At 49.0% G+C, this 23,907-nt stretch overlaps 1 protein-coding gene across 9 annotated transcripts in view; it reads left to right on the forward strand.

The window, feature by feature from the left end:
* mast2 (microtubule associated serine/threonine kinase 2) overlaps positions 1-23,907 on the forward strand; it is a 138,076-nt gene that overhangs the window by 94,642 nt on the left and 19,527 nt on the right. For 5 of the 9 annotated variants that reach the window (XM_086225458.1, XM_086225459.1, XM_086225460.1 and 2 more), the window contains 7 exons: positions 2,915-3,006; positions 10,033-10,108; positions 11,021-11,041; positions 11,368-11,446; positions 12,097-12,251; positions 18,761-18,836; positions 19,285-19,494. In XM_086225458.1, coding sequence (XP_086081584.1) covers positions 2,915-3,006; positions 10,033-10,108; positions 11,021-11,041; positions 11,368-11,446; positions 12,097-12,251; positions 18,761-18,836; positions 19,285-19,494 — 709 coding nt within the window. The remainder of the gene's footprint in view (positions 1-2,914; positions 3,007-10,032; positions 10,109-11,020; positions 11,042-11,367; positions 11,447-12,096; positions 12,252-18,760; positions 18,837-19,284; positions 19,495-23,907) is intronic. The other 4 variants (XM_086225462.1, XM_086225463.1, XM_086225461.1 and 1 more) reach the window with 3 other exon arrangements.

Raw genomic sequence — 23,907 nt, forward strand, 5'->3', positions numbered from 1 at the left:
AAGTTTTAGGTGGACTCATCTGTGGGTTTATTAACGGATCATTACACATAAACTGAACAACAAGATCATGTCAGAGTACTAAAGTAAAACTGTCGATGCATGGATAACCACTTTATCATCAGCTTTGAATCAGATCATGTGACATCATGTGTGAGTGATTCCCCTTTTTAGATGCACACACACACACACAGAGTTTGGTTGGCTGTTGAATTGATTTTCTGTGGTGGCGTTAACCCTCAGACCAGTTTAGCTGTAAATCTTATTTCTGCACACACACAGTCAGAAGGTGTGTGTGTGTGTGTGTGTGTGTGTGTGTGTGTGTGTGTGTAGACTCTGTCGACGGTGTGTGACATCATTCTCCTCCACATGTCAACAATACCTTCAAGCTCATAGTTCTCGTTTCTCGGGTCTTCATTCAGACGAAGACATAATAAGAAACTTGTGGAGAAACCCAGCCTGCTGTCCCGCTGCTGCAGCCAATCAAGTTGGACTTCAGGTCCATGGAAAGAGGCCATGAGGGGCGTCCAGCGCCTCCTTGGGGAAGTGCTTTTATCTGCATATTGACGCTATCTTCTGGATGGGCGTGGCACTACACATGCCTGTAGTGCCACGCCCATCCTGGTCAGACTTTGTATTTGTCAAGTTTTTCCATTCTGGTTCTTTCCATCATCTGAAGTCCTTCAAGTGTCAGGAAATGTGAGAATTCCCGCTCTTGTAATCTTTCAAATTTCATTCCCCACGATTTTAGACCTCCCTTCTTTGGACAGTCTTCTTACGCTCCATCACTTCCTTTCTGTCCTCCCCAGACAGACATCTGACAAGAGCTCACGGTGACTGATTGGCTCCGAGCTGAGTCCATATTCATGAGAATCCACTGAGCTCTGTTCGTTAGCCAGCAAGCAGCAGCAGAGCGAGCAACAGTTGCTGTAAATTAACCTCCGCCGCCGCCTGAACAGGCTTCAGACTCAGAGAGATGTGGAGGCTCCGAGTGTGTCCTTCATGTTCGCGCCTGTTAAAGGTTCTTCACTTTCAACCTTTCATTTTCTCCTTCTCTTTCTTCCTCTTGAGACCCAAACACACAGGAGACGTGTGTGACGTGTTCTGTTGGCAGCACTGATCAGGGACCTCCTGCTGTGTTCAAGCTGCTGAGGCTGCACATCTCAACAGATGGCAGATGACACACACACACACACACACACACACACACACACACACACACACACACTCTCCCTTCAGATCATCTCTATGTTCAGTGATTATTTATCACATGTGAATCTGAAATGTACACTAGAGGCTTCGCTCCAGGTCCCCACAGAGATATAAATCCTTCAGCTTTACTGAGAACAGCATGATATTAAAGATTTCAGCTCCAACCACCCGCCACCCCACATTTGGGTGTGTTAGGAACTTTAGACTGTCCATCTTAAGTCAGGTGACCGGTACTCTGACCTCGGCGAGTTGGCTTCATCACCAGTCTGAAGGCTGTCAGGAACGTTTCATTGAGAGGTGCTGAAGCGCGAGTGGTTGTGATGTAATGTCTGACTTGTTCTGGAAGTGCACTCAGAGGTCCCTGGTAGGGCGGGGGCCCCTCTGATGGACACGATGGAAACTCACAGAAGACAAAAGATGCGTGTCAGATTTCACGTTATTTATCATGACCTTAACAACAACGTCAGCATATCAGTGAAGACAAACCCTGGGTTTAATATTGTGTTCCACGACAAACTGATAAATGGTGAGTTGCGCCGTTCTGCAGCGTTCAGCATCACCGCGTGTGTCTTGGTGTCAGCAACAATACCAGGACGCGTCATCAGCGTCCGAGCTGCCGTGGACTTGAGAGGTAGCGTCTGACCTATCAGAGAGACTTCATCTCAGCGTACCTGCTGGCCCCATCGCTGCCATCTGTAATTTCCTCTGTGTGTCGAGTCGTTCTGGACACGCTTCGCTCTGAACTCCAGAGCAAACAACAAAGTGGATCGATCCCGTGAGCCTCAGTGCCGGCGGTGATGAGGTGGCGGCTGCCGCTTCATTTCCTCCTCCTCTCCCATCTGGGGACACGTGTCAGCTTCAGAGCAGATTGCTCTCTTTATTCTACTAACATCTTTTGTACAACAGTGCGGGCTCTCACACACACACACACACACACACAAGCACGAGGGAGCCGTTTGACTGCAGGATCGACCTCCTCTCTGTGCGTCCATTGGTGATGAGCCCTGTGTGATATTTGCTGACATTAAACCGGGAACGTGATCGGTGAACAAAAACGCAAAGTTCTGTGTTGAAATAAATGTTGCTTTCCCACTCAGAAACGACGATAGAGGGACAGACGATTTCAGGGACGAGTCTTTGTTCGTCAGGGTTTGTCCGGACCAGAACAAGGTGACTCATTTGGGAACTCTTAGGTTTGGCTTTTTCCCAGCGCGGAGAGCCGGCAGTGTTATTTCTACATCCTGGTTTCATTCTTATTTGTAGTCACAAGTCAATCCCTTTCACTTCATTTGTTTGTGATGTTTGTGCAGTTCAGTTTTGTGCAGTTTCCCTCAGTCGCGGTGTGTTGCTGGTGCCCTGTGGTGTGAAGGACGAATCAGAAGCATCTCTCAGTCAAACGCTAACATCTGCAGACTCGCCAGCCGCGCCGAGCGTCTGACAGCAGCACCTGCTGTTCCTGATGCTGGCGGCCATTTTTGGAAGGATTACTCATGAAGGGGGTTCACAGTTCTGAGTGTGTGTCCTTTCTAATGTGCGTCTGACCAGGGACTGTGAGTGACGTCCGCTGGTGGATGGCAGCTCTGTGTCTGGTTCATTGCCAGGAAGTTCTACAGATATTAGTCCAGATATCTGGGCTTCATGGACCTCGGCTTCAGATGAAGGAGATGATGTCACCTGACCTGGGATCTTCCTCTTCTTTCCTCAGCTGCCGGACGAGCAACAGGAAGAGTCTGATTGTGACGTCCAGCACCTCCCCAACTCTGCCCCGACCTCACTCGCCTCTGCATGGACACACAGGTAACACACTCACACATACAGGATACACACGCAGAAGCTGCTGGCCAACAGGTCGGCTATCCCGCTTCTCATGGGAGCGTAGATTTGTGGTCCAGTGACCAGATTCTTCTGACCTGGACACGGATGCTGCTGGTCCTGTCAGCCGACACACACAGCTGTTGACTCTCAGACCCTAGTCTGCTGGATCAGGCTGCTTCTCTGACAGTTTGGGGTTTTTACTTGTCATTTTTGTCTATTTTAGGTGGCAGCCATGTAACTTGATTCATCCTCAGATGTAGTTCATAGTAGCATCATCATTTCACATTAAATCCGACCAAAGACTAATCTGGTGGACATATTTGGAGGCAAACCGAACAGCCATCACCATCCTCAGGTCCCACCAGAAGAAGACGATTACTGGATGGAAACTGTTGCAGCCTCATCGGGGAGCTAATTGGCTCTTGATGTGCTGAAAGGTGTGATTAATCCCAGCAGGTGTGATGTGCGACACAGAGTCCTGTTGTTTACTATCACACATCAACAAAGCTCAATTAACAGCTCCAGCGGCCCGCTGAGCTGCCACTGCTCCACGTTTCCTGCGACTGTGATAGCAGGGACGAAGGCTGCCGACCACTGGACGGGACTCACAGGTGATGGATGAGCCGACCCGGATCTGAAGACACAATGGGGGACTGTTCTCAGGGAAATAAGGACACAAAAAACCGCGACATTCTGTACTTCGGTTGTTTCATTGACAGCGAACAACATGAAGCAGCAGAATCAATCAAGTCCCTGATGCCGACACACTCCTCATTGGGCGGAGTTGTGCGTACATGACACTCCCAGTGAGAGTGTGTGAAAAACAGCTACTGACAACCCAGCGGTGCAAGGAAAGACACTCATACTGACAGAGTTTGATTTTAAAAATTAATAATCTATTATTACCCGGACATTTAATGCTCCTTTCTCAGTGATGGTGAGACTCAGTCTGCTAATCAAGGTTTCCTTTTCAGGAACATAAGTCTTGACATCTTAGCTGCTACTGGTGAGCCCATTAGGCTGAGTTGCCGTGGGCTAGTAAGGCCGTTAGAATCTAAGTCGTGGGGCGTTGAACACCGTAGTTTAGACGCTCGATGGAGGTTTGATTCAATTCGCCTGCAGCTCAAACACGCCTCTGCACCACCACCGTGAACCCCGACTCGTGCCTGAAGCCTCGGCCCAAAGCCCTCAGCAGCTGCTTCCTGTGAATGGCTGGATTGAGGGAATGTATCTGGAAGACAAGTCAAACAGAATGAGCTTCTTTCAAAAGAGGGTTGGATTCACCTCCCAGTCGGCCGAAAAGTTGGTGTTGGAAATTTGGCTGCATGAAATGACAGTGGTAATATTTTCCCGTAGGTCCCGGCTGGGAATCTGTCGTCTGATACACATTTAAATCCCTTTCAAGCAAATTCCAACAATTGTCTGGTTTCAGTTTCTTGTGAGAATCTGTTCAGTAGAACTAGAAATGGAGGATTGTTCTCATGATCAGGCGGGAATCATCTTTGGGCCGTTCAGAATCACAGGGGAAAATTAAAAAGAAAGAAAAGTAACTGTAAAAACATCATTTAACAGTAATTATTTTGTTGTTGATGTCTTGGGAGCAAAGCTGCAGTGGTGCCCCCCCCCCCACACACACACACACACACACGCACACACTGTGTAGCTCTGTTTGTATTTGTGTTTGTGTGGTGACAGTTGAAATGTGCACTTAGGGGATGAACACACCTGACCGCTTCAGCTTCTTGGTCTCCAGCTGACATTTGCATCTCTGTATTGTCTGCTAGCCAAAGCTATGAGCCGACGCTGAGATGTGAGGGGTGAAGCACTTGATCAGATCAATACAACACCAAAGTTACAGAACTGTGTTTCTAAGAATGTTGTAGGTGTCACAGATGCGTCACGGATCATTTGGCGAACAGTGAGGCGACCCATCAGCGGCTAGCGGCTAGCGGCACACTGGCTGACCAGCAGCAGGGAAGCGTCCCGTTTAGCTTCTTCCATTCACATCCTCGTCGTCACTTCACATCTGTCATGATTCCTGTGCTAAGAATTCCGAGCTGGTGTCTTGAACCTGAAAGCAGCACCAAAGCCAGACTCCCACTGCACCCCACACTTCACATGATAAAAGCCGGAGAGAGAAAGATGAATAATGGGGAGACTGATTGATGGTGACTGAAGGGGAGCTGGTGAGGTCTGGAAGGACAGACGAGGAATTGATGGGTGATGGTGACGGAGGGGCGCAGGATGGGCGCGTGAGATGAGAGATGCTGATATTTATACCACTCGTCTAACACTCACATCTCATTTCCTGTAAAGCAAACCTGTCAGTTGCAGCCCCCACACACACACCCACACACACTCTTGACTAAGTGGCTGTGTTGACGTGACTCAGCAGCCAAAACAAGCAAATATTTAAAAGGAGGTCTTACACCTGTCAGTCCCGCTAGTGTTGCTGTTCTAACCTCGGCGGCTCCTGAGTCTGGCTTTGGTGCTGCTTTCAGGTTCAAGACACCAGCTCGGAATTCTTAGCACAGGAATCATGACAGATGTGAAGTGACGACGAGGATGTGAATGGAAGAAGCTAAACGGGACGCTTCCCTGCTGCTGGTCAGCCAGTGTGCCGCTAGCCGCTAGCCGCTGATGGGTCGCCTCACTGTTCGCCAAATGATCCGTGACGCATCTGTGACACCTACAACATTCTTAGAAACACAGTTCTGTAACTTTGGTGTTGTATTGATCTGATCAAGTGCTTCACCCCTCACATCTCAGCGTCGGCTCATAGCTTTGGCTAGCAGACAATACAGAGATGCAAATGTCAGCTGGAGACCAAGAAGCTGAAGCGGTTTGACACTGGAAAGGACATTCGTGTCCTCTCAGGCAGGAGAATGTTGTTCTCATGATTGGATTTTAGTGAAAACAGAATAATTTTGTGGTTCTTCGGGGAAAACAAGCAAATTAAAGACGTGCAGTGACGCTTTGAGAGCTGCTGTCAGGAAACCTGAGAGGGTTGTTCCATTGTTGGGTTGGTAATTAGTAGATGAGACACTGAACCATGGACGAAACGACGGATGAAGGAATAATCAAGTAAAAACAGCGTTGTGGGGGGGGGGGGGTCATCGTCTAGTGCCTCGTCCTTATCCTCCAATCCGTCTTTCACTTCTTGTCCTCTTTTTCGTCCTCCTGCTGTCTCCATCTCCATCCTCCAGGCTGCTGTGTTGCCATGGTAACACTGCAGCCACCACTCTTGTGTGTTTCAGTCTGTCCACGTCACAAAACCTGTTGAGGGAATAAAGACAGCTAATTCAACATCACTAATGGATGTTTCTGTTGCTCATTCCACTGCTGTCAAGTCCAACGGGGAGATGTTGGTCTTCCTCTGAGTGAGGTTGAGGCAAAGGCTTCAGCGGTCAATGAAAGCTAAAGCGACATCATTTACATCGTGGCCTTTTAGGTCAGCATCGTCCAAGGACATCAGTGGACATCATATTTACGTCCCTCTGTCGCGAAGCAACAAAAAAAGCTATATTTTCTGGTGCTGACTGGCGCTCATTTCCCTGAGTAAATGAATCCGAAACGTCCCAGGGAGCAGCTGTAGTCTGGCGGCCATTCAGCATCGCACATTTTCTTTACCTGCTCACCAAAATGCAAAGTTATTCTCATGTACATCAACGACTGCAACCTTTTTCACTCAAAAGAGGAATTCAGTGTGATTTCTTTCCTCTGGACTCAAACTTTGAAAACAATTCATGAATGAAATCTGCCGTTAAAAAGGACTGGTGAAGAACAAACACGTCATGAATTTCAACTTTTATATTTTATATTTTATATTTACATATACTGTATCTGTATATATATATATATATATATATATATATATATATATACAGATACATGAAATATGCACGTCATTATAAAGGTCCATCACAGCCATTATCAAATGTACTGAATGTAATTCGCTGTCTCACAGAGTTTCACGTCTTCTTCCATTCAGTCGTCTTAGAGCTCGCACGGCGCAGGTTCGCTGGATGAAGCGCCGTCTCCGCAGCAGCGCCCTCTGGTGAATCTGAGCTGCTGCTGCAGGCTGCTAGCTAGTAAAACAACAATAAGACAACTCCCAGCCGCTGTACAAGTTCTGTGTAACACAATAAGGGTTCCAGTGACGGCTGGCACTTCAGCGGTCCGACCACATACTTGGGCAACCTCATGAAGTCTGATTGAATTTGCTCACAAAAGGACTTCTTTGTTACAAAGACGGTAGTTTGTTCTACGAAGGCCAGATTGCGGTGAAGGAGGGGACGCCACGCTTGCAGTGACCACCTCATGTTATCGCCACAGAAAGCAGGAGAGCTAATCTGAGCTGATACTGTGAAACCTCTCTGTTGGATTAATATGCAGAGCTGGAGGCCAGGGAAGCTTCCCCTTCATTCCCAGGGAGCGTCTCCATGAGTAGATGATTGCCTGTCTCCTCTCTCCTCCCAACCCTAATCAGGGGTCTCATCATGGTTTCAATCATCCAGCCAGTTACTGTTAATCACATGGAGATTCTTCAGGCTCTTAAGATCCTGCAGGGCTGATGAGGACCAATCCTCTTCCAAAATGACTTTTATTAAATGTCGAAAGTCTGCATAAATCCCTCATTCCTTCTCCGGCTGCCACTCTTCTTTTGTCATCTTCTTTCCTTTCTCTCTGCCCTGAACTTTCCTTTCTCCTGCTGGCTGACAGTGAGCTGTTATTTGCGAAAGGTCAGCAGATGATTGGCAGCTGTGTGCTCCGACTCCTGATTAATTCTGTCAAACAATCTTTGTAATTGTAATGAAGGATGGAGACAGCAGGGATTCAAGGTTTCTCTTGTTCAGTTTCTGGTCTCACATTCCAGAGAAAGTTTTTTTCCTCTCTCTTATCCCTCCCCAATTATAGCTGTATTTTGTTATTCCAACGGCGGTCTCCCTGGAGAGGCAGCGCGCGAGCGAGTGAGCGAGACTGAAGAAAGCAGATATTACATTTGCATGTAGCTCATATACTTCTTCATCTTTGCTGAAGTAGGTCACTGTCACTGCTGTTTGCAGCGGAAAACCTTCAAAAATGAGACGGAGTAGAAGCTTCTGTACTAAAGCTGACACCGCCTGTCACACACAAGTGTGGTTTACATTTCTCTCATTTGTTTGAGCTGAAAATACAATACAATCATGACGAGAACTGGGATGTGTTGGTGTGACGAGCAGCGGCTGTGCAGGGAGCACAAGTGCCCCTGGTTCTGTCACATGAGCCTTGATTACCTCTGTGAGTTTACGTGATGTGGGAGGACGTTGATTCACTGTTAGTTTGACTCCAGCAGGTACACACAATCACGCTGAGTCGCAGCTCCAGAGTCAGAGTGACGCATTGAGAGCAGCTGGTGGGAGCGAACTGCTGTCAGCTGCTACTGTAACCACTGGCCTCCTCCGCTGGTATCATGTCATAAATGTGTGAGCTTCTGTTCCGGCTCTGGAATCCACCAACACTCACTCACAATGGCAGGAACTCCTCTGGTTTGATTTTACCTGCGATCAAGGTGTGTGTGGATGAGTGCTGTGGTTACACAGCTGGATACAGGAGACCTGGATCACGCCGGATGATGACCTGGAGAGGTTTTGGACAGTTTTGTTTCTGAACATGTGAATGTACATTGCTGGTTCTGTCTGCGTTCTGTAGCCACAGAAGTCATGCAAGAGGGACAAAACATCTTTGAGCTGAAGACTTCCTTTAGTGAAAGCTAGCTTTTAGGTTGAGGAGGTATCCCTTCGTCTGACAGAAACACCAGGCTCCACGTCCCTGCTGGGTGCCTTTGCTTCACAGCCAGAAACCTTCCGATCGGCGCTTCAACTGGCCTCGCCGTGACCAGCGTCCTCTCAGTTATGAGCCGTCAAGTGCGACCGCGTCGGCACTCCCCCGAGACCTCGGTGTCTGTCAAACCTAACGCACCTTGGACACTAACAACCCTCTGTTGGACTGATATGTTGAACAAAGTATGTTCAAGTATGCACACACGTGTTCTCCTCCACAGTTGCTGAGAATCCCGTCTGAGACGAAGCAAATTCATGTCTGCTCAGTCCGCATGAGCAGAGGAAGATGAGTAATGGAAATGTCGGACTACTTAATCCTTCCTGCTGTTACTCTGTGCGTGCATGTTGACCCTCTCAGCATATCCTGGATTGTTAGTTCCACTCGCAGCGCTGCATCCAGACATCTGGCCATTAGGCTTCACGTGTGAAGGATGGACATGTTCCCTCCAATTCAGTTCCTTATTTAATCCAGGGAATTCATGACATCCGTGTTTATTGTAGCCAGCAGCAGCATCACAGTGGATTGACAAGGAGACCAGACAAAACCAGGAGCCGTGCGTGAGGAAACCCAGAGCAGAGACAGCACCTCCTTATCACATCCAGATCTGCTCCGCCATCAACGCCACTCACTCTTCTTCAACCAAAGTTCTACCTGCAATTTCAGCAAAACCCACCCTCACATTTTCAGTAACCTTGACAAACGGACACACCAGCATCACTAAACTATCAGGACTGAAGTTCTCTGCTTCCATGTGGGAACCATGGATCCTCCACACTGGGGAAGGATGCTGATCTCTAACCCTGATATCTAAAGGCTGAGGTCATCAGAGTATTTTCCAGGTATCATGACTTCGGGCATCATTCGACAAAACGGACCTCCAAAATGTCACGAATATTTGAAACGCTTGCTACTTTTTAACTGAGGTTGCCGTCATCTCCAGTTGTTCCTCATCAGCGACCCTCAAGCTGGAGCAGAGACACGATTGATCTCTCCATGGCGTCTGTCTTCCTCCTCATCCTCCCTACCCTCCATCAGTCCTCTCATTAGCTCCTTCTGCTCCCGTCTTAAGTTGAAGGTCAAAACGAACCAGCTCAACACTGTCGGTGGGATCACTTCTGCTCTGGAAGTATTCATGTTCCTCAAGAATCTCTCTCTCTCTCTCTCCCCCCCCCCCCCCCCCAAAAGGTACCAGCCCTCTGGACAGTCCTCGAAACTTCTCCCCAAACACAGCTGCACACTTCTCCTTTGTTCCTGCCCGCAGGTGAGATGCGTGTACACACACACACACACACACACACACACACGGTAACAAAATTGATTATTAATGAATGGAATACTTCCATAGTTGATAATTTTGGTGTGTGTGTGTGTGTGTGGGTGTGTGGGTGGGTGTGTGTGTGTGTGTGTGTGTGTGTGTGTGGGTGGGTGGGTGGGTTGGGCTGCATTTTTCTGGCCAGGACCAGAACCTGGCCAGGGTCCACCAGAGTTGTGTGTCAGAGATCTCTCAATGCTGCAACTGCTGCTCCAAAAAGTACCGGAACTGAAACAACTAGCAGTTCTAACAGTAGAATAGAACATCGGCAAGGGGACAGACGTTCCTCAGTCCTGCCTCATTGAGATGATGATGTTTCCGTGGAAACGCATCTTTCTTGTCTTCCTGAAACGCTTCAGGCTCTGTCCTACTACATCGATGTTAGTATAGCAGCACTGTAGCAGCCAGCCCCAGCATTCTTGTTGATGAGGACTGGAGGTTGTGTCTGGCTGGCTGGTGACCTCAGAGCTGCAGCAATACGACAGTAGTGACACCATGTGGTGGAGTTTGATATGACAGCTCACTGCCTGGTCACACTGAAGCTTCATGGCTTCTGCTCAACTTCATGGGACGTGGACATAAATTCCAGCTTTCTTCTTTCCTAAGAAGAAGAAAAACAGAACAACTAGCAACAATTAATCCCGAAGAAGATATTATTATATTATAAGTTATAAATATTATGATCACAGTAACAGATTATTGTCATGCTGTGAAAATGTATATGGAATCTTAAAGAAAACAAAGGCTTTTCTGCGTGTGTGTGTGTGTGTGTGTGTGCGTGTGTGTGTGTGTGTGTGTGTGTGTGTTACACACTTAAAGCTGCTGAAGAAAAAGCAAACCAATATCTTGTCTCTTTCACAGTCACGGACACAGGGCTGACAGGTAACCCCTCAGTTTGACCTTTGACCTTCCACGTGGCTCTCCCTTGTGTCGCCCTCTTCCTGCCCTCCTCCGTCCTGCATGGCTGAGCACACTAGTCAAGCACGACTCTCTCTTGTCCTTGAATGGGTCAAACCAATAGAAGCAGCTGTGGACTCCTCATGCTCCGTGGGTGGGGGAGGGGGCGGGGTTTCCCTCCTTCGACTAACTGTTGTTGCTGTGTGTGACAGTGCAGCATCTTGCTTACATGGCTGCTATAAATGTACTTGTCTGACTATGAAAGTGCGTTGTGTTGTTGTCATACTTCCTTCCTCTGCTTCTCTCTCCAGGACTGATGGCCGACGCTGGTCTCTGGCCTCGCTGCCGTCCTCTGGCTACGGCACCAACACTCCCAGCTCCACTGTCTCGGTAAATATCTCTACCTGTAATTCTGTCTGTAGTCACGAGCCACGAACCCCCTCAGAGCCACCATCCTCACAAACATCTCCCAGCATCCTCTCTGCTCTCTTCCTCCTCTGTGACGCCCTCAAGTATCTGCTTCCTGTCTTCTACTTCCTCCCTCCTCTCTCCCCTGCGAGTTATCGTCTGTCCCTCCAGTCTAATCCTCCTCTTTTACCTTCAGCTACTCCTTCATCTCCCGTCTTCGTACCCTGGTGTGCGCTTTCTCTGTAGCTTCTAACATGAGGCTCAGCTTCAAACGCAGCGAGCTGAGTGGTGTTTGTGAGAGCTGAACCCACAGGCTGCTAGCGTACCTGTGAGCTCGCTGTGCTAACACAGAGGCAGACTTAGCTTGATCCATTCAGGCACAGAGGCAGGTCAGCATGTTACTGCTGCACGTCAAGGAAATGAAGCTTGAACAGCTCATGAAGGTAGCACCAGATGATTTATCAGTCAGTCAGGCTGAGTACATAAGACAACAGCAGGTGTCCTAGCATAGCGCCGGCTGTAACCGCCTCCCCAAGGGTTGTCTCCTGCTGTAAACCCAAACCTCGACTCCTGCTAGCGTAGCTCCAGTGCTGGTTGTAATCTGTGCTCCCTCTGTGCTCCTCCTCTCACAGTCCTCCTGTTCATCTCAGGAGAAGCTGCACCAGCTGCCCTTCCAGCCCACCCCAGATGAGCTGCACTTCCTCACCAAACACTTCAGCTCTGAGAGCATCACGGACGAGGAGGGACGCCGCTCCCCCGCCATGAGACCACGCTCACGTAGTCTCAGGTAGGAGCAGAGTTCATATGAGAACGTGACAGTGCAAACACCGATGCAAAAGTCTGAGTGGAACATTGAGTGTGTGTGAACTGCACACAGTAACTGACCTGCTGAATACTGCGGTCTGTGTCAACACACTATAAATAGACTGTATGAACGAGTGGGCAGGGCCAACGCACGTCACTGCTGGGTTTGGGGACCCCTTCTTTGAACCTCATTATTAAATATGGGTTGTTTTTGTTTTTAGTCTGGATGGTTTTCTACTCAAAAAGAGGTCATCATTTTCTCTCTGCATCTTTTATTGTTGCTAGTTAGCCTAGCAGTAATGAACGCTAGCAGTAATGAACGCTAGCAGCGGGCGGTGGAGGAAGACCTCTGAAGAGCCCCTTGCAGTCTTTTCCTGCATCATTAGGACCATTTGTTGTGAAAAAGAAACTGTTGAAAATTGCAACAGTTGTTCCTCCAGGTGTGTGTCTGAGCCTTGAGTCACACATTCATGCCTCAACCACCTCCTGTCCTGTCCAAACCCTCCTCCCCACTCCAGTTCAACCAGCTCAGGGTCAGGATGGTGGCTGTCCTGCACTCTTCACCCTGCACCATCCGTCTCACTGTAGCTCATTCATGAACACTCAGAGCTCCTGACGGAGCGTCAGCTTTAAACTGGTGCTTTACTGTCATTGTCCCTGCTGAGTAAGAGAGAGGCCGGCAGCAGCCTCCTGATGTGCATCGATCTTCAGAAGGTCAGATTCTCGCTCTGACGTCCCCTCACATATCGGCGCCGTGCTCCTGTCTGCCCGCACCGACCGTCTCCGTCCGTCTTTCCTTCTTCTGTTTTCTGTCCGCTTCTTTCTCTTTGTTTCCACCTGTCAAGATTTCACCCTCTTTATCCTTTTCATTTGCCGCTTTACAGTCTGTCGTTACTTTTCTGAGTGCAGCCAAATCTTTTCCATGTTTTCAACAACACCCCCACCTCCATTTCTTCTTCATGCTGCTTTTCCTTTTTCTTTATCTCCCTTTCTTCACAGTGAGGAAGTGAAGATGAAAGAAAGCATGACGAAGTTGCATGGTGTGTATCTGATTGGCGTGCGTGTGTGTGTGTGTGCGTGCGTGCGTGTGTGCGCGTGTAAAACCTCCCTTGCTCATCACAATGTCTATAACAGTGACTGAGAAGCTAACATGAACATGTCTGTCGGGAGGAGCTGCCGTCGCAGAGATGGCGTTCAACTTTGCGAGGGTGTTTTGGTTGAGGCCGTCGCGCCCTGTTGGTCCGTAAACAGCCGTCTGTCTGCGAGCTCTGACAGGTGAAGAGAAGGCGCTGCAGACAGATGTCAGGTAGGAGTGAAACAGTGAGGGACTGAGCCACTGATCAGATTCATAAAAGATCTCTAGTGAGGGACACAGACGTATTGAGGGTGTTCCCGCCCACTGCAGCGAGCTACACCATCCTTAAGCTGGGCCTAAACTCAAACTCAGCTCTTCTGAAGGCCACCAGGCCCAAATAACAATACGGCAACGCCAGAATGAACTGTGAAACTGAGACTCATCAACTTCATCCAGAAGAACAAGTTCTTGTGCTGTCTCTCCCCCGGATGTGGAGTCTTCAAATCCGCGTTGACGTTGACGTCCCTGTTCGCTCGTCTGCAAGCCAGTGGGGTCTGAAGTTAAAAGAAGAAGAAGATTTTTAAACATTTTGTTGTGTGATTCTAAAGAATCTCAGAGTCTTAAAAACCTGGGTTGCTAACAAGAGTCTAGAGGAGCCTACAGAGGTTGTGGAGGTCATGAAAGGTCATCAGGGTGAACACAAGAAGCCTGAAGCTTAGTGGTGGTGAACTTGAAGTCATGTGACCCTGGTGGAGTTCCTACATAGGCTAACGTTAGCTTAGCACTGCTTACCATAGCATTCAGGCTTCCAGCATCATCAGAGTGACTCTTAACTGGTGATATAAATCAGTGACCAGCAGCTTTCAGTTCGTCCTCAAGTCCTTGTGGACAGGAACTCCCTCTTGGTCTTCCTGAGATGTGAGGTGACTGGAGCGTCGACGTTTGACCTCTAACCACCAAAATCTTACCAGTTCATCCCCCAGTCCCTTTAGACATTGGAGCCAAAGTTGAAGAATTTTGTTGAGCCTTTCCAGAAGTGTAACATGATGGAGAAATGGGATAGAAGGACAGTCTGGAACGTAATCCCTCTGTCCGTCTGACGTCTCACTCCAGCACGGAGACGTAAATGTGCGAGGAAGATGAGTTTGAGATGTGCATCCATGGCTGCTGAAATACTAAAGAAGGTGATTGTGTCAAGAGACAATATGGAGTAGCTGGGAACAGGAAGAGGCCGACTGAGACGACGATGATGATAATTGGACCCGGGGGGAGGAGGTGGAGGGAGGGAGGGAAGATGCGTATCCTCATGACAGAGAGAACAAATGAATATGAGGCTCAGAGCACAATTATATGCTAATTTTATAGCTCTGCGATGAGGGATGACAGTCACTTCATAGTCTGTTCATCTCTAATTTAAACCCTGCTGGTCAATCGTCTGTTCTCTCTCCTCGTCTCTGCTCTGGTCATGTCTCCGTGTCAAGGGGGCGGCTTTCACCTCTCTTAAGTTTGAAGTAAATACGAGACCGAACACTGAAAATGTGGAAATGATAACCTGCCGCTGGCTTGTCGAACCCCAGGAGCCCCTGGAGGGAATTTCCTCCTGTTTGCCACGACGTCCACTGGGACTAAAGGATGAACTGGAAACTTTTGGTGGTCAAAGCTCAGTGTGACGTAGACATCGCTGAGGTGTACGAGAGGGATGTGACATCACCCCGTGCTCCAGAACGGTCCTGTGTTCTGTTGGCGTTTTACGAGAGATGAACGACTGCCAAGTGGAAGTTTGATGTCCATGGAAGTCCAACAGAGACGATTTACTGAATAGACTCAGGATAAAATACAAAACCTTTTCTGAAAGCTCTGTTCAGATGAAAGCTTGATTGCCTGACTATTAGTTAGTTAGTTAGTTAGTTAGTTTATATTAGTTTTAGTAGAGATTCTTTCAAACAATAAATGGTCACACAGGAGGGACCTGAGACTGCAACCTGCAAATAACGAGCAACTGAGACAGTGATACCAGTCCTGCCATCATTGGGATATACACACACACACATGCACACACTCACACACGCACGCACACACATGCACACACTCACACACACGCACTAACTGTGGCTCATCCACATTCTGCCCAGCTCTCTGTCACGGTCAATTAGGCCTCTCATTTCCCGAGTCGACCGCCTCAGTTGTGAAGCGTCAATGTTATTTTTTACACATACACACACACACACACACACACACACACACACACAGTCCCTCCCCCCTCCTCACCTCTGCCTCCCCCGTGCCTCACCGCCACCATCTGATTCTCTGTCTCGTCTGATTTACTTCAATTACGCCCTCCACCAATGGGCTCGTTTGCATTCTGAGTGCCTTTGTCACGTGTGACATCACTGCTTCCTCAACACCTCCAACTATGTTGGAATCAAAACCGTGTTGCTTGCTGGCTTCAGCTCTTACTCAGAAAGATCTCCTTTGTTCTCTTCCTTTGAACTTGTGTCCTTCAGTAAAACAACTTTCCCACAACTTCCTCTGACGCCTCCTCATCAAGGTCGTTTCTCAAAATAATGACGAAGGCGTTTGGAGCAGGGATCGCCGTGAGGCGATTCCTATTTCCCATTACAGCAGAAATATAGCCCTTTCCTAATTAGCCTTTGTCTGGCGTTCTCGTGTTATTCATCCTGGGGATTTCAGGCCGACCTCCGCTGCAGCTGGCTCTGAACAGGAGCTTCATTTTAATAAAGGCTGGAGCTGAAGAATAACACCGAGCCACGAAGAAGAGATTCTGTGAAATTAAAGAATGCATATAACAGCCGCCGGCGGTGAATCCATCCCTGTCAAGGCTAACCTTTACTGACGCAGCCCGGTGGCGGGCCGCTCACGCTCAGATTGATTTCTCTTCCTCGTGGAACTCAGACATGAAAGAAGTCTTAAAGTTGAGTGAGCTGGAGCTGCTGGTGATTGACAGCTGTGGTGAGTTCATGTGGAAGTGGTTGAACAACGGTGCTACCTGGCGGCGGCTGCTTCTCTCGAAGAGGGACTTCTGCGTCTTTCACGTGTTGATTCCCACGCGTCTCTGGTGTCCTGAACAAAGCTACGGCACCAGGGTCAGAAAGTGATCTCAAAAAAGCCCTCTTGATGATTAATGGAAGGCTTCTGATTTATTTTGGTTGTAGGAAAGGTGGTTAATGTTTGGAGGGGATGCGGATCGGCCCTGGAGGCTGAATTGTCGCGGACTGATGGAGAGACGATAAACGTCCTGCAGTCACTGAGACCTTTGAAATCTTCACGATCCAAATGATCCTTCGATTGAATTAAACCTAGAATACAAACAAATTTTGATGATACAAAGGTCATATTCTGTATTCACGATTGAACTCAAGACAAAGGGAGGTGTGAGCGTGTGTGTGTGTGTGAGTGAGTGTGTGTGTGTGAGTGAGTGTGAGTGTGAGCGTGTGTGAGTGTGTGTGTGAGTGAGTGTGAGCGTGTGTGAGTGTGTGTGTGAGTGAGTGTGAGTGTGTGTGTGTGTGAGTGTGTGTGTGAGTGAGTGTGAGTGTGTGAGTGTGTGTGAGTGAGTGTGTGTGTGAGTGAGTGTGAGCGTGTGTGAGTGTGTGTGTGAGTGAGTGTGAGTGTGTGTGTGTGTGAGTGTGTGTGTGAGTGAGTGTGAGTGAGTGTGTCGCAGTCATGATAAACAGCCTCCATGACGTTCAGCTCCTATGTCACATTCAAGCTGCTCTCATTCCTATTAAGCTGCTAATTGGACTTTGAGTTGCCGATGGATGACTTCAGGCATTACCTCATCGTAGTGGGGCTGTGTGTGTGTGTGTGTGGGGGGGGGGGGGGGGTAGCAGTGACTCATACCATCAAAGTCTGGATCCCCATATTTTTCTCCCCTCACCTAACTTCCCTTCAGTTTTTAACACCTTTTTTTGTTTTGTTTTTTTGGGAGATATTTAATGTGTATAAGATAAATAAATTAATTGATATGAATAATCTTATATATTGCAGCCCAATCACTGAAGTGTACACATCTATATTTATGCTATGATAAAATGTAACGTATCATACACTTTTCGTTCGTGGCAAATCTTGCAGTGCAAGAAGGGAGCAGGTCCATGAAAGCAAGGTTTCAGACCTGCTGCCATACTGGTTTAGGTTTCCCTGAGGCTAAAACTCCCACTGCAGGAGAGGGGAACTGGGTCATTACCAGTACATTTTCTGATAAACAGAACCGAGTTTGGACAAAACCCCCGTGATATTGGCTGAAGCCAAATAGAGAAGGTGAGTAGGGGTCAGCAGTGAAGGAGATGGTGACATCATCACATCAGAACAGCTGTCCTGGATGGTGAATCTTCAAACGCTCAGTGAGAAAATGATTCCAGGCTCTTGAACGTTGTGGTGCTGACTGGCCCGTCTCTGGTATTCAATCCTGCTCATACATTCAGAACGATAAAGGAGGATAAAGCAAATAATACTTCATTCACATGTCGCTGGTCTGTGTGCCACAAGCTAAGATCACATTTGCAGTATTCAGTTTGATAGTCATACATTAGAATAAATAACACACACACACACACACACACACACACACACACACACACACACACACACACCACCTGTCAGCCATCATCATCCACTATTCTCCTGAATGTGAGACACAGAAAGGTCAAGGATTTTGCTGCTATTCTCTCTCACTGCTGAGAAGGGGGGGCTGGGGGGGAGGGGAAATGGAGTCCAGTGATAGAAGGTTGCATTGATATTCTGTTGGGGCTCTGGTATGGACTGAAGCAGACATCAGTGTGGGCCTGTCAGGTCGTGGAGGTCCCTGGAGGACTGACAGACGAGTCGTGGACATCCGGCGCCGGCGACCCGACCAGACGTTTCCATCACATCCAGGCTGCTCAGGAGGCGTCTGCAGAGAAATCTCAACAGCACTGAATTCCTCCTCGTCAAGACACGACCTCACAGGGGAGGGGAGTCTCATTCCTCTCGCCTGCGATGGACAGAAATATTAATGGACCTGGGTTGGTACCCGTGAACCTCGGCCGGTACCCTTGAACCTCGGCCGGTACCCGTGAACCTCGGCCCGGTACCCGTGAACCTCGGCCCGGTACCCGTGAACCTCGGCCGGTACCAGGGAGCAGGCGATGTGCAACACCTCCAGGACTGACAGGGCAATGAGTGTATTTGCTCCTTCGCTTCTCCACACTGCAAACTCAAGACTGCAGGCCTCTTCGCCGTCAGCGTTTGTTAACGGCTGCGTGCGGCTCCTTTATTTGTGGCGGTTGTTGGTTTGAACGCCACTCCTCGGATCTCCCGCCTGCAGTCCACCTTGGTTGTTCTCCTCTCTTTGCCTGTTTGGTTTTGTCTTGTTTTCTTGTACGCCCTTCATCATCCAGTGTGTCTGTGTTTGGTTTCAGCCCCGGACGCTCGCCCATCTCCTTTGACCATGAGATCGTCATGATGAACCATGTGTACAAGGAACGGTTCCCCAAGGTCGGTACTCCGTCTGCAGCGTAAAGTCACTGTGCAAGTGTAGCACACGGTGACGCACTCGCAGGACACAGCGGCGTTCACCTGAGCCGGTAGCTCTTTGTAACACACATAGAGATGGATCAGATTTTCCAACTTCTTCATGGTAACGTCCATATTCAGAATTCCAAAAACAAATCAGTTCCGTCATCGTGCCGAAGTTCATCCTCAACCCTGTGAGTTTTGGTGCAGCGATCGATTCTCAGCTTATTTTCATTCATGTTTGATAAACTCACACCAACATGGCTGTGAAGGGACCGGGGCTGGGAAGACGCTTGTGAATGATTACTGAATGACAGCGCTGACCGATCGCCCTGTCACGTATGTCCCTGCGTGTGTTTGGTGCTTCTTCTCTGACTCATCCCTCCCTCTCCCCCGCCCCTAATTGGCTCCCCCTCCTCCACCCCCTCAGGCAACGGCTCAAATGGAGGAGCGTCTGGCTGAGCTGCTCTGCTCCTCGGCCCCGGATAAGGTCTGCCCACTGGCCGACGGGGTCCTGAGCTTCATCCACCATCAGCTGATCGAGCTGTCCAGAGACTGCCTGGAGAAAAGCAGAGACGGCCTCATCACCTCCCGCTACTTCTACGAGCTCCAGGAGAACCTGGAGAAGCTCCTGCAAGATGTAAGTCCCCCTGTGGTTACAGGCCAGCAGGGCTGCTGCTCTCAGGAGGAAGAGGAGGGGGTCGGTTTTCTCTGTGAGATTTAATTAAAACACCAGCTTGATTTTCCTCAACGGGGATTTGATATTTTAAAATTACATTTTCATGTTCGAAACTTTTTAATTTTTGGGAGAGAAGTGGGGACAAAATAAAGACGATGTGGGGTCACATGACTGCAACTTCCAGATCCATCCTAGACGCAGCGTTGTATTGTGGGGTCACGGCCACAAAAAGGGGCTTTGCTTCAAAGTCTTTGTTCTTTGTCCCATTTGGGTACAAAACTGTAAAATAAATTTCACAGATAAACACACAAAGTTTCAAACATGCAGTTAAGGTTGAAGTCAACGAAGATGTGATCCGTTGCCCTCGTGGTCCGACGTCTAACAGATGGACGTTAGGGCTTCAGCTCGCCACCATTCTCATTTTCATTGATGGAGACTCAGTTGGTAAAATTCCAAGAATTTTTGAGAAAAGTCCAACTCAATTTCTCAGAGCCAAAAGTTGCGAAACCGTCCGTTTATCCGTCCAGCAGCCGAAGCCCAAACGAGCATCACTGCCTGTCGTGAACGGCGAGCAGCAGCAGTTCAGGTCGTCGCAGCTGCTGCACGGCGGTGCTCAAACACCGACTGAAGCCATTAGGCATCATCAAATTAGCATCACCACACGCCAAACCGAGCTCGTCTGATGAAGACGTGATGATGAAGGCGTGTTCCCCGTCTCGCTCGGTTCACCGTGGAACAACTCACTATGTGACGCGTTCCCTCATTCACTCATTACAGTTACGACCGCCGCTGCCGCCATCTGATGTCATTCGAGGATCTGGCCACAAAGAATATGAGACCTCCCTCCGAGTTCACACACACACACACAGATCACGAGCCAGTTTGAGTGTTTAAACGTGTTTCTGTGCTGCTCAACACGGTCATATTTACGTACGTACGTACGTGTGTGTGTGTGTGTGTGTGTGTGTGTGTGTGTGTGTGTGTGTGTGTGTGTGTGTGTGTGTGTGCGCGCGCACGCCACCGATGACATCTCTATTAGCTCAGGTTTCCAGTGCCGGGGGGTTTGGGGGGGTGACATTATGGCTCCCACAGGCCTCTTATTGACCCGTCCCACTGGGACCCAGCCGTACAAAATATCTGTCAACTGTACACACACACACTCGTGGGTGAGCACACACACACACATCCTCCTGGATTTTAATTTCACACTCCAGCAGTCACCAGGGGCTGACGGATGACTCTCCAGACGAGCAGGAGGGGTGAAGGAGGTGCAGTCGCAGGGCTTGGCGATGGGCGGGGATTCGCGGGGATTCCTCTGCTTGTGATTGGCCGGCAGGCTTGCCGAGGGAAGGTGGAGTGTGCAGCCTGTTCGAATGCTTTCGGACGGTGTGAGGAGCTAGACCAGAGCACATCTGGATAGGAGTCACACGCTGCAATGCGGGCTGGATGATGACATCACCAATTAGGGGCCGTTAGGTGTTTTAGTTTGGCGGTCGGCCAAATGCGGCAGCAGGTGGAGCGAACCGACAGAGGAGAGAATGAGGCGCTGAGCAGGTGGACGGAGGAGTGAGAATCCTTCCCTGCGTCGTTTATGGAAGTCACTGACTGTTTTTGGGGGAGAAATGTCTGGCATGGTGTGGCAGTGGAGGCTGGAGGTGGAGGAAGAGGAGGTGCTGGAGGAGGTGATGAGGAGGAGCGAGTGGAAGGTGTTCACTCACAGCTGGGAGGAGGAGGAGGAGGAGCAGGCGTACGCGGGCTTTACAGTTGAGTCCATTTCTGTTTGAGCTTTATTAGGACACTGAGGGTGAGGAGGCTCCCACGATGAAGGAGACCAACCTGCTCCTCCGGTGTCTTGATTTCCTCAGAATTTCATGTTTCATCTTCACGACCACTCACACGAGCCTGAGGTGTTCATGGTAGAAATGATGCTTGAAGGAAAAGTCATGAAACATAGTTGTGCTTCCTGTGTCCTGGCAGTGAAATGAACAAAGTCTTGTGAGGACCGGAACAAATCTGATTGTTGGAGGTAGAAATGAATCTGCAGACTTGGCGTTTTAATTCCCGGTGATTTGTGGTTTAATAACTCACCGCTGTTTTAAACTCGTCCAGCTGAACCTCGTGCATCTGTTTTAAACTGGCGGAGCTTCCTAGCAGGCTCCACCTCCTCTCACAGGAACCTCTTCATTCTCAGAGCTTTCCCTTCTTTATGGAGCCGTGATGGCGTAGCGGCGCCCGTCCTGTGGCCTGACGACGCGTAGAAGCGTTGAGGACAAATGCGTGAATTATTAAGATGTCTTGTAATCAGTCAACTGAATTTTCTCTGTTTCTGGTTAATAATTCAGACTTCTGAATCAATCATCAGAACTTTTTCAATTATTTTTATGGATTGTAGCATTGAACAATCAAGTTTGAGAATTAAAAAGGTGACATTATGATGCGTTCAGGTGTTGTCGGTTCCTTCAGACGCTCTCTGGGTTTGCGTCTGTGGCGTTGGTGTTATTGGACCTTGGGCAGCATCTCAGCAGAGCTCAGCCCTCGGTGTCGAGCGCTGTTGACGGGAGCTGAATGTGTTCTCTCACCCATGTAACAAACTTGTTTCAAACTTTTGAGAACTGAACCAACAAATGAACCTGAAACGCTCCCCCCTCAACGGTCTTTGTGATGTGGTGTTAAATGTTAAACACAACCCTCGTTACTTGAATGCAGACAATCATAAATGAGGAGACGTTGTAGTGGTAGAATCAGACACGTAGCCGGAACTACTTTCCTGACTGGGAGCAGTGATTTGACGCAGCACCTCCAAAGCTCCACTGGAACTTGGGTCAACAGAACCAAACGTTTGTTGAGGACTAGAAGAGCGACTGCTGCTACTGATGATGAGGAGGAGGAGGAAGACCTCTTGCTAGTCGTCCTCTTCATGTCTCAGTTCCTCATCCTCTTTGCTCATCTGCTCCTGTATCCATCCATCCGTTCTTCTTCCTCAGGTCATGACCTCATTACAGATCCTGCGGGAGGCCTCCTCACCTCTTCTCCTGCTCTTGCTTTTGTCTTTGGTCTCTCCTCCACCTTTACCTCTCTCCTATGTCCCTCTCCTCTCATCCTCGCCTCCTCACCCTCATCCATCCCTGTCACAGGGGCCTTAGCGACCTGCCTGGCGGTCACCATAGCAACACACATCTTGGCCTCCTTCTGTCAGAACCCCTGGGAGAGCCTGTTAGGCTCCTATGGGTCACCAGAGGGCAGATGTGAGGACGCACCGCTAACTCAGCTCTGGAGCTCGCAGCCACTCTGTTGATGATGTCAGGAACAAGTCGTCTGCTGGCGAAGGAAGTTGTTTCTGGCCTGAGAGCGCAAGTCAGTGATTGGCGTCCGTGGGCGTCGGTATCCTGACGGCCTGATGAACACAGCAGGCCTCGTTTTTTACAGATGTTTTCAGGTGTGTAACAGCTGCCACCTCCTGGGTGGGGCAGTGCTACCTGAGCCTCAGTAGTAGCCGTCTCCTCGGGTCAAAGGTCAGCAATGTCCAGTTTTAAGCTGCCATGGCAACACGTGTAATCTGAGGAAGCACCTGGTTCAACATGGAATCAAAACTTTATGGAAAACACAATGTGTGTCTGGAATATCCAGCAGCGTGTGTGTGTGTGTGTGTGTGTGTGTGTGTGTGTGTGTGTGTGTGTGTGTGTGTGTGTGTGTGTGTGTGTGTGTGTGTGTGTCCCAGCATGCTACTGGGGTTCCTCAGGCTCCAGAAAAAAAACAGGACTGTTTCTGCTTCACATCTGAGGTTCAATGTTTGTTCCTGGAAGTGTTGATGGTGGTGATCCGTGTCCGACTGTTGTCAACACGTGTCAGGCACACGGATGTGTTGGATTGTGACAAAGTAAATTAGCCGATTTTGTGATACTGATCATTGCACACATACATGCAAGCGTTTATATCACACATATAAACACCCGGGAATATTTGACAGTCTCACACACACACTTTGAGTGGTTAATTAGTCACTGTGCAGCAGGAGGCCGTCCCTCAGCTGTCCATTACTCACCGATCACTGGTCCATAGTTGCCACACACGCGCTCACACACACACACACACACACACACACACACACACACACACACACACACACACACAGCCTCCTTCACACTTTGTCATACACACACCCTCATACATATTTAGGAGAACATACAGCACATACCACCCCCCCTCCCCAAGTTATGAATAATTCAGGGGGAGGGGCCTCCTGGGCCTCCAGCTCTGTTAGACTAACAGCAACGAGCCTTCAACGCTTTGTTTGGGAACCGCCGCCGCCCTGTCCGCCTGCCTGACACACACATTTATAAAAACATCCATACATGATGCATTCAGAAACATGAA

This window comes from Aulostomus chinensis, chromosome 14, assembly GCF_037954235.1.
Source record: "Aulostomus chinensis isolate RoL2024-O1b breed Wild chromosome 14, RoL_Achi_v1.0, whole genome shotgun sequence".
In the NCBI taxonomy this organism is placed as follows: Eukaryota; Metazoa; Chordata; class Actinopteri; order Syngnathiformes; family Aulostomidae; genus Aulostomus; species Aulostomus chinensis.